This window comes from Puma concolor, chromosome B3 (assembly GCF_028749965.1).
Source record: "Puma concolor isolate L17-30 chromosome B3, mPumCon1.1.hap2, whole genome shotgun sequence".
NCBI lineage: Eukaryota > Metazoa > Chordata > Mammalia > Carnivora > Felidae > Puma > Puma concolor.
The window spans coordinates 22,710,570-22,722,342 of record NC_141672.1 but is presented as its reverse complement, the minus strand read 5'-3'; the positions used below and the strand labels follow the sequence as shown (position 1 = coordinate 22,722,342).

The 11,773-nt window shown below is 40.6% G+C and overlaps 1 protein-coding gene across 5 annotated transcripts in view; it reads right to left on the bottom strand.

Annotated features, from left to right (window-relative positions):
* STON2 (stonin 2) overlaps window positions 1-11,773 on the bottom strand; it is a 153,798-nt gene that overhangs the window by 86,333 nt on the left and 55,692 nt on the right. For all 5 annotated transcript variants that reach the window (XM_086709088.1, XM_086709091.1, XM_086709092.1 and 2 more), the window contains one exon: window positions 6,457-6,654. In XM_086709088.1, coding sequence (XP_086565214.1) covers window positions 6,457-6,654 — 198 coding nt within the window. The remainder of the gene's footprint in view (window positions 1-6,456; window positions 6,655-11,773) is intronic.

The window sequence follows — 11,773 nt, the reverse complement described above, 5'->3', positions numbered from 1 at the left end:
GAGCCCACAAGACAGAGTTGGGTTGAATTCCAGCACTACCTTTTTGAGTTGTATTAGTTCAGCCAAACCATTTAATCTCTTTAGCAATTGTTTCTGCATCCATAAAATGAGGGATCAATATCTATTTTTAAGATTGTGAAAATTAGAGATTGTGTGTGTGTGTGTGTGTGTGTGTGTGTGTGTGTGTGTGTGTGTGTGTGTTTAGCACATTCCTGGCACATAATCCATATTCCATAAATAGAAACTATTTTTAAAATTATGTATGAAAATCCTTTTAATGGCAAAGAATCTGTTTGCAGATTATTACATATAACTTACCTATTTCTGTAGTCATAACAACTGGCAAATACCAGTTTTACTCAATAAACATTTGTGTTTCTGAGAAAACTTTGGAACCTCTCTGGAGAAACTTTCAAAGAAACCAGTCATTAGAGGTGTTTTTGCCTGTTTGTTTGTTTGTTTGTTTTAAGCACTGACTGAAATCCAAAATGCACAACTTAATAGGGACAAGAGTATCAAGGATCCTGGGGCAACCTAAAAACAGAAATGTGGCCAAATTTAGATACATTAATGAAAGAGAAAAATGATGTAATTTGTTTCTTAAAAACTGTTCTACTGTTCTTTAATTTTGAGGAAGAGACTATTGTTCAGGAAGAATATGAATATTGATGAAATTCGTAGCTAGGCAAAATAATTTAAAAAACAAATTAATTCATTTTTGTCTTCGAGGAAAATATATTCAAGCCAAAAAAAAAAAAATCATGAAATATGAACGTGTCTTGAGAACAATAAGAATCCCCCTGTTACCCCACCATGCATGATGATAATTACTGTTTCCCGGGAATCTGGACTCCCCCCAATTCCGGTCTACTGCTCTACCAGCTGCAGCAGGAGTAGGACAAAACCGACAACAGAGAAACATATCACATCTTGTAAGGAGTCACGCACCCCTGATGATTCTCTCCCACCATCCTTAACTAACAACAACCAGAGAAACATTCTGAGCATCTAAAAAGTTCTTGTCACAAAAATTGAGATCTTAAGTCCATAGCTTTCTACCCAGCATAAACACTTATTTCTGAGACAAAGAGTCAAGAATCCCTGGAGATATTCTACTGCTCTGGCAGAATTCCACTGCGATCAGTTAAATGCAATGAATCAAGAACATATGGTCTACATTTGTTTTAAAACCCATGAGGGTTTAACACAAAGTCTGGCAAAATGTAGTCCTGGGTCTGTTGAATCTAGAATTGAAAAAACAAAAAAAATGGCCAAGAGGTGTAGCAGAGCATGAGACACAGCAGGGCTAACTTTGCAGATCCAGGGAAATTCATCAAAATATTTTTTTCTGGTTTCTCTGGTTTCCCAACACTTTAGCAATGGCATGAACTTCCAAGTCAAATTTGCCAATTTATATTATGTACGGGTTTTACTGACCAGGTAGTCAGTATGGGCTAATGGAAGGCTAAATGTATTTTTATATGTACATAAATACATGTGTATATGTATGTATACAAAAATATATATATAAAGTATACCTATATACACACATACATACACTTGCAGAACTTCTCAAAGTCTTTCATAACCTAATACTTGCTAGGACTCTCCAACAAAGAGGGCACAGCATGATCTAACATACTGGCCCCCGGCATCTTGGCTTTTCTTGAACTGCTGCATGGAACACACTTGAGGGAAATGCTGGACTCCTAAACCCAAATGGGACACGGATGTCTGGGAGGCAGATGACCCTCCCCACCTGCAATCTCCGTTCATTCAAGGACCCACTCAACTGACAATCATTAAACACCTGCTGTGTGCTCTATCCAGTCTTGACATTCCTCAGTTGGCATATATGCCTGAGCATTCTAATCCTACACTTAAACTCTGCACTTATCTGATAGGTAAAAGAAAATCAGAATGGAAGCCCACCACCTAAACAACAGCTTGTGCTACTGCAAACATTTCTGTGTTTTCTCTTTCCTGGTTGCAATGGACTTCCAAGGCAGAAGGCTTATTTTTATTCCCTCGACACTCTTCCTGTTTATCATCCCATGTAAAATTAGTGGCATTACAGAGCTCTGCTGACTGGCGAAGATGACAGGGCGTGCCTGTTATCTAGGAAAAGGGGGCCCCCTCGGGAAGTAGGGGGTGAGAGAGGAAACAAGTGTTAATAAAGCTCTTGCCTGTTCTCAGCTCTCCAGTCATTTGCTCTGGAGAGCTGCATCCCCGAACAAATATCAGCATACCCTGTGATGTAACCAAGGTGAGGGGATTTGTTTGCCTTCCTCCTCCTAATTACCCCCTTGGTGAGAAAATGAGAAGTGTAGGCTGATCACAGAGTCTCTCCCTCCACAATTATGCTGGGAATCAGGATTGCCCTGCAGGGCTGCCGGACCCCTGCAGAAGTCCTGCCACAGAAGACAGGGAGGAGTCTGCGGCTTGCTGCAGCCCAGCATGGAGCAGTGGGGCCAAGGGACACAGGCTGGACCCGGGCCCCCATAACCCCCTGCACACATAAGATGAATCACAGAGTTTCACACTCACACAGCATGCTGCCAGGGAAAGCCCGGGCCAGCTAGGCTGAGGGGTCTCCTGATGGAGGCTGCAATTCTTCACCCTCTACCTCCCTCTGCAGTGCTAAAAGGCATGGGGCAGGGGACGCAGATAAATACCTCAAGTCTCCCCAAGGCAGTTCCTCCCAAGGACCCTCAAGGCCTCGGTACAGAAACTAACCACACTGAACTTCCCACAGCACCTGTCTGCATGCACCCATGGCTCACTTCGGAGGACTGCAAAACCCTCCTCAGGTCTCATCCCATCACGTACACAGTTTACCATCCTCTTTAGGGCAGTAAAGGAGTAGGCAGAAATTATCCTTATTTCCCATATCAGAGGGAAATGAGGCACAGAGCTATGGAATCAGGATTTTATTTTGTGAATTCCTACTGCACTTTGCACCGTACGAAGCACCTTCACACACACCCTGTTGCCCAGCCTGGACACGGACCCTCTGCCCCACTTCCCAGATGAGGATCGACAGCTCTGGGGAGAGGGCTGTGCCCAGAAATATGGACAGATGAGGATCTGCTCCATGGCCTCACGATGATTTTGTTTATCCTGACCGAACGATCCAGCCTCCAAGTAGAGCCTTCCAAGAGTTGCCCACTGACACAGCCCTGGTGCCAGGCAGTGGGCAGGTAGTCAGCACAGAATAATAATCAGCACAGATCTCTTGGAAGCTCTCAATAGCTCAAATGAAAGCATTTATAACTTCTCTACAACTGAAGTAGAAAGATAAATGTCACAGGGTTAGAAATATTTGGTCACTCTCCTAAACCTTGTATTTAATTATCCAGGAAGAGTTAAAGGCTTTTCAAAGCCAGAACTCTAACATGACTACACAAGTCAGGATGTTCAGAGGCTCATGGAGGTCTTATATCTGGGGCTGTATCCAGAGGCGGTCCACACAGCCTAGGCCGCTCACCACCCTGCCTTTCATTTTTCCAGGGCCCAAAGGGACACTGCTTGCCACTTTTGGGCCTAGAAGAATAGGTGGGTGAAGAGGGAAGGGAGGTGGCTCTACCCTACACAGATGGAGGCATTCCTCTGGGCCAACCTGGACCCTTGGCTGATTACTAAAGAATGAGGAGATTTCTTTTCAAAGTGGAGTGTCCAGAAACGTGTTTACATAACACCATACTGTGGGCACATAGCAGTTATCTATCAGCACTCATATCTGTTAAGGGAACATGAACTGTTTCCTCAGACTCCACCTACTATACACCTTATTTAAAAACCTTTTGATTCTATTTACGTTAAACATAAACCCACGGTAAAATATGTTATATATTCATACGCATCCTCTACCCTATCCGTATAGAAGGTCTGGAGGGTAACTTAGCAAAATGATAAACATGATGACTCTGGGGCACCACTAGGTTTGAGAACCATGGGGAAAGGCTTTGGAACTTTGGTTGAAATCCAGGCACATCCATTTCTTAGTAGTACTGTCTCAGACAAGCATCTTAACCTCCCAGACTCAGGGTCAACCAGGAAATGGGGAGAAAGATTCCTCCCTCGCAGGACTGTTGTAAAGGCCAGAGATGATACACATCATGTACTGGCACACAGCACATGCTGTGTGCTGGCTATGATTATGATTGCTTCTGTAAAAAAGGATGGTTGCCAAAAGGCCACACCTCTAGCCTCCTGTAACTACAGAAACTATCTCGTGCTGAAGGAGAGATGTAGGAGCATCGCTCATCATTCTACAGCCCTAGTTTTGCCTTCGCTTCTCCAGAGTGACCCTGGACTCCAGGCCACTGAATTCCTGGTGGAGATGAAAGTGTGTTGGCTATTCTCCACATGCTTCACCTGCACCATCACCCCAAATCCATTCTCCCACCCTTCTCCACAGCTCTATGCCCTGGTGGCTGATCTCTGTGGGTTGCCTCACCAGGGCCCTGTGCCCTTTGACTTCCAGCTGGGAACTGCCAGTGGGAAGCATGAGCACAAGATCTGGGCATTTATTCCCCCCTACTCCCCACTTCACCAAATCTCTGGCAGTGGCTCTGTCCTTCATACAGCCACAGCACCTGTTGGCCAGCCCCTCTTCCCATGATTCTAGCTCTTGCTGCCTCTGTAAGAGTCGTTTCATTAAACCCTCTTCAAATAAAACCTTTTTGAGGATACCATCTGCCACCTGCCAGGACCCTGATCAAAACAATGAGAGAAGAGGTTTTCTCAGTGGGAACTGTAATACTGTTAGCATGGCTTCAGAAAAGGGAGATACTGAAAACAATTATATGCTTTGGAGAAAGATTAATAATGTCCAGTTCCGACTAGAACTCTGATTTTCATCACTAGAACCTGTAGGAATTAAAGCAATTTTCATCTAAGCAGAGAGGCCACTGAAAAAAACCAACCTGAGCCTAGAGGTCCTGACTTTCACACTGTGACGGGCCCTCTTCCACCTCTCTGAAACAGTAAGAACCCTGGGGCAAGAGAGGGGAAAACAACCAGATCCTTGCTGATCACTTATTCTGTGGCCAGCATCATATAAGTTGCTGTATATAAACTGTCTCACTTGGAGCTATTAACAACTTGGTAAGGTAAGTCCTACTATTATCTCCATTTTCCAGGTGAGGGAACTGAATCAAAAAGACATTAAGGATCTTGCCCAAAGTCACACAGCTGGTACATGGAAGAATGAGGATCTGAGCAGTCTAACCCCAGAGTCTGAGTACTCCTGACCAATGTGTTTGTTCTATGTGTCCTCTATGGGAAGGCTGGTGGTTGAGGGCGAGGAGGCGAAGGAAGGGGTGAGTACAGCCTCTTTTCCTAATTGCCTTGGCTTCTGATGGTGCCTTCCCAACATGAAACTTTCCCCACAGTGGAGATGGGCTTGTCACAGTTCAGCCACTGACCGTGATCCTCAGCCATAGAGATTAAACAGAACGGAGAGGGTGTAAAAACAAAATGCTATAAAGAACTGGGGCTCGTGAAGACAGACTATGATAAACTAGGATTCTTTGCAATACTATCAAATACCAAACCAAATCCTGTCTGAACCCTTTAGTCTGCAAGAAATCTCTCTCTCCATGTGTAGAATCCTCCAATAACATATAGCATAAGGACGAATGTTACCCAAATTTGAAAAATGATCCAGAGACAAATTCCTAAACAATGTTTTTGAGAAAAACAAAATTATTGGATACACCTGGCAAATTTATCCACAGAGAAATTATTAGTAACTTTATTACTTTCAAAGGAAAATAATCCCTTGGGCCAAATAAACAAAACACCAAGAATGCACTACATCTATCCAATGCCATTCTAAACCTAACCCAGATACAGTGCTTATTAATAGGCCCTTATTTCACCTGCTAAGCCAGGCAGCATCCTTCCTACACCTCTTAGAAATTTAATAAATGAGAGCACAGGATGTTACAGACTGATGTATATAGCTCAATTCAAGCACAAAAGAAAAAATATAACTGCAAAATGATTTGTGGTCTGGACACAGTGGCTGAGTCCTGACTCATTCCACTTGACATAACATTTGCTTTTTCTCTGCTCAAATCTACCTTCCTCTTGCTGAAAACGAAAGATGCATGGGTGGCTGGGTGAAAGATTCAGCCTTGTGCATACTATGTATAGTTCAGTCATCCAAGGAGAAAATAAATTGACAAGGAACAGTACTTGTGCCGAATAGTAGAAAATAACACATTAAGATATATTGTCAAATGGTTTCCCAATATTAACATCCTGCCAACTAATCAGCCAATCTGTGTACGTGTTTTTTCCCAATGCAATTTTGAACCACTCTATCCTAGCTTTTTGACTGTAGGACTACTACATCTGAACTCATTCTGCAAACAAAGCTGCAGAGATTTTAGGAGTGGCAACAGGTCACCAAAAGTGATCTTCAAAGCCCTGTGGGCTCCATCTTACCAGTCGAGTCAGTCTGAGAAGCCCTGCTACTCATCTGTTCCTCCGCATTGATAAGCTGCAGGTCAGTGTATGAGGGATCAAAACTAGGACTACTGGTGTCTTCAGAATGTGTGGTCCAGCTGCTCTCAGAGGTCACAGGGCATCTCCTCAAGGAGTCGAAGGAAGGGCACGTCCAGCAGGGCATGGTCAATGGTATGGCTGGGGACAGACCAAAAACCAAAAGCAGACAATATAAATTGGTTGTGCTCGTTGATCTTTAGTGCTTGTCTTACCTTGATGGTGCTCAGGTCCTACGAAATCTCAACAGCCATACAAGGGAAGGAAATGATGGAAATACCACTTATGACGGGGCAAAATAACTGACTGAACCCCCACATTGTAAGTCCGTATCAAAACCAGTACCACAAATAAGGGCTCTCATGACTCTCAAATCAAAGAAAATCTCACTAAACAAAAGTAGTGATTTTCGGCTCTACTTTTATTTCTAAACTTAGATTTGTTTCATTCAAACGAAAACTTCATGAATCCATTTTTAGTGGTATGCCAACTCCCCAAAATATACTGCAAAATTACAGCTAGGTTAGGTTAATGGCTAAGAGAAGATAGGTGAATATATATGTACTCGCATAGGAAGGTGATATGCCTCTGGAGTCTCACTGTAACTGGAGATTCTGCAGACAGTTACATATACAAACTGAGATTTCCTGGGGCTGCTGATCTGCAATACAATGAACAAACTTCAAGGGAGGAATGCACAGGGCTTGACTTTATCTCCTGAACGCTGAGCAGCAAACTCAGCCTTTCAAAACCACTTTGGAAAGTTTCTTTTTTTAAAATGAAGTTTTCTAACGTTTATTTGTCTTCAGTTAATTGCCTACCACACGGTTTCTCCATGGAATTGCATGAGAATCTTACTGCAAATTAATTGATAAGTACTAAAAACAAGTGCTGAAAGCAGTGTGGACAGGGAAGGAAAAACAAAAGAAAAAGAACTAGCATTTCTTGAGTACTAATGAAATGTCAGACACTTATACAAATGTTACTTCACTTCACTATCAATCCTGAGAGACAGGCACTGGTCTCATCTGACGCAAGGGGAAACCACCTCAAAAGAGGTTAAAGAGCTCGTTCAAGAAGGGTCAGTTCTCCTACGGGTGTCTGGGTGGCTCAGTTGGTTGAGCATCTAACTCTTGCTCTCTGCTCAGGCCATGACCTCATGGTTTGTGGGTTCAGACCATGCGTGGAGTTCTGCGCTGGCAGCTCGAAGCCTGTTGGGATTCTCTCTCCCTCTTTCTCTCTCTCTCTCCCTCTGCCCTTGCCCTGCGCACATGCATGTGCTCTTTCTCTCAAAATTAATAAACTACAATAAAAATTTTAAAAACAGTCAGTTCTCCTAGCTAGAGAATCAAAATTACTGAGAGTTGGGTTCAGAGAAATTTGGGTAAAGAGAAAATTGAGATTTAGGAGGGAAAAAATAATAAATAGCAATATATGTGACATAGAACAAATATGAAACCACGGAGAATTTTCATTCCATATTCTCTTAGACATTTATAAGACATGAAGGTCTTTTCTCTGTCTGGAGTGCTCATGGCTCACACCCCCTATTCTTTAAAAATATTACCCTCCCAGTAAGGTATTCCTGAGCTATTCTCTCCAAAAATGCAAAGTCCCTTCTCTCCTTCATTTCTCCTTAGTATTATCACCATCTAATGTACTACATAATGCAGGGTCTTCCCCACTAGAATCCAAGCTTCTTGGGGATGGGGTTGGGGCGGCAGGGATTTTGGTCCATTTTACTCACTTCTGCATCCCCATTCCTAGAATACTGTCTGGTGTGAATAGGTACTCAATATTTGTTGGTTTTATCAACAGAAGCACCAGAAACACTCATAACAGTCTATGAGAAGCACTCATAACAGTCTATGCTAAGTACAGACTGTTAAAACTAAACTTGTACCTATAAAACTCCTACACAAACATAGAAAAAAATCAAACTGATAAAGAAGAACAAAATAAACAATCAAACAGCCCAAAGCAAAACTGAACTTGTAAAGGCTTATTATAGGACTGCTATTTCCTACAATATAATGGATTAGACACCTTACTGTGGAAAAAAATTAAATAAAACATAATAACATTATTTAAAATATATTAGAGGGTGAGCAAGAAAGAATTATCAGAGGCCAAGTTCAAGCTGGAATCCAGAATGGTAAACAGAGCACTCATCCTGATTTTCAGACCCCGAGGCTTTTGAACAAACCAAGGAGACTTCTGAGTTTGAGTTTTTTAAAGGTCTTGTGAAGAAGGCAAAGAAGGAAAACAACCTAGGGCTAACCCAAGACGGGAAATCTGACAGAAGATGTGATGCCTGAAGCTTGAATTCCTAAAAGGGCTCAATTAAAGGGTAAATTAGCAATAAGCCCCACCCCCAAGCTAAGGACAGCAAGGAAAATTGTCTGCCTTAAGCCTGGGTGCAGGGTAGAGAAAAGAAATCTCCTAAGAATTTATAACTATAAGCTGTCCTACATAGGGGCTTACGGCTGAAACTACTTGTGTGGTCTGAAAACCTTCCAGTCTGAGAACATAGCTGAAGTATTTCCAGGTTGGTAGTGGCCTCGGGCACCTGGGAAAAGCAAATACTAATCCTTTCTGGAGGAAGATACCTCAAAGCCAGCCTTCCCAGACAGAATGTTCCTTAGTTACACATGGTAATAAAATAAAAAATAAAAATAAATAAGCCATGAAATACATAAGAAATCAAGTTACCATAAACACAAACCAGAGCCAGCAAGGGGGCCAGGGATGGGGGGAAGCCAGAATCAGACCTGCAAAGAATTCAGACACTAGAATTACTTAGCAGGAAATATAAGTATGTTTAATATGTTTAAGGAAACAAGAAAATATGAAAGAAAATGAAAATATTAGAAAAGAAGACACAGAATTTAAAAAGAACTAAATGAGCTTCTGGAGAAGAAAACTACTACCGTAAATACAAAATTATCTAGATAGCATAGAGAGACAGAGATGAAAACATGAGAGATTAAAACACATGGGAGGGGCGCCTGGCTTAGTTGGTAGAATGTGCAACTCTTGATCTTCAGGTTGTGAGTTTGCGCCCCATGTTGGACAGAGTGGTAAAAGCTCATAGGTAACTATCTAACCTGAATTCCTAAGGAGAAGAGGGAGAGAATGAGAGACAATATTAAAAACAACAACAACAACAACAACAACAAAAAAAAACACTGGCTGAGAATTTCCAGAATTTATGAAAGATTTTTTCGTCAGATTAGAAATCTCATGGTATCTCAAGCAGGGTAACCAAAAATAACTGTGCAAATAGACATCGAAACTATACAAGACCAACAACAAAGAGACGATCTTAAATAAGACTACTTTCAAAGGAATGATGATTAGACTGACTACCATCTTCTCAACAAGAGAAGCCAATGCTTCAATAAGCTGACAGAAAATGACCAAATAGGACTGTTTATTCAGTGAGGAGATGTTCAGAGAGCAAGGGAAAAATAAAGACAATTAGATAAACAAAAACTACAAACTACAATTAATGTAAAAGAAGGAAAGAAAAGAAAAATAAACATATGATTATAGAAATAAACTATATCAGTACTTGATAATAAACATAAATGGACTAAAATTTCCAGTTAAAAGAAAAAGACTATCAAACTGAAAAATCAAATGAAATCCAACATGCTGTTCACAAAAGACACATCTAAAATACAAAGATTTGGAGCACCTGGGTGGCTCAGCCGGTTATGTGTCCGACTCTTGATTTCGGCTTAGTCATGATCTCGCAGTTCATGAGTTCAGGCCCCACATAAAACTCTGCTGACAGTGTGGAGCATACTTAGGATTCTCTGTCTCCTCTCTTTCAGCCCCTCCCCCACTCATGCTCACTCTCTCCCAACAATAAATAAACTTAAAAAAAATACGAAGATTCAACAATAATAAAAGTAAAGGGATAAAAAATCCATATAAGACAAAATATTAATGAAAAAAAACCCTGATATATTGTTGCCTATAAATAGACTTTAAAGTAAAAGCATTATTAGAAAGGGTTACAACAAAATTACTATATGTTTTAATTCATCAGAAATATATGATAATAATAATTCTAAGTTGGTATATATTTAATAACTTAGCCTCAAAATTATTAATACAAAAACTGACAGAAGTGCAGAAAGCAAGAAATGTCCATCATCATAATGGGAGATTTTTAATTACACCTCTCTCAGTAAGTGATAGATCAAAGAGGGAGAAGAATTACCAAGGAAAGAGAAGATATAAACAACAAAATGAACAAGCTGATCTAATGGTCATACATAGACCAACAGGTGAAGAATGCATATTCTTCATAATCCACACCTAAAACTCTTATGGCAAGTGACCAGATGCTAGGACATGAAGCAGGTTTTAACAAATACCAAAAAGTGGTATCAAATAGACCATGAACACTGATCACAATACAATGATGTCTCTAGTTATCCAAACCAGTTATCTAGATATAACTAGCATCTACTTACCAAAACTAGATAGAAGACAATTTGAAAAATTCAGAAACTAAGAAACATACTTTTAAATGAATTGTTGGTCAAACAAGAAATATTAATGAATATTAGAAAATATCCAGAACCAAACAAAAATGAAAATAGTATATGTAAAAACTTTAAGAATACAGGTAAGCAGGGGTGCCTAGGTGGCTCATTTGGTTAAGTGTCTGACTTTGGCTTAGGTTATGATCTCACCGTTTGTGAGTTTGAGCCCCGCGTCTGGCTCTGTGCTGACAGCTCAGAGCCTGAAGCCTGCTTCTGATTCTGTGTCTCCCTCTCTCTCAGCCCCTCCCCCACTCACATTCTGTCTCTCTCTCTCTTTCAAAACTAAATAAACATTAAAAATTTTAAAAAAGAAAGAATGCAGGTAAGCAGTATTATCAGGGACAGGTGCATTGCTTATATTAGAAAAGAAGAACTGAAATTTAATACAATAAGCTTCTAACTTATCAAGTTACAGAAAGGGCTGCAAAATAAATCAGAGAATACTAGAAAGGAAATAATAATCATAGAAGCAGAAGTTATCGAAATTAAAAAGCACATAGGTAAAAATTCTTTAAGAAGATTATGTAATAGAATTGGAAAATTGTTAGGAAAATCAAGAAAAAAGAAAGCACAAATAACCTTAAGAATGAAAAAGGGTACATAATTATACATGCTGTATATATCTAGAAGGCAATGAGAGGGAAATAATGAATGTCTTTATGCCAACATATTTGAAAAAAGAACTACAGAAGTTTTAAAAA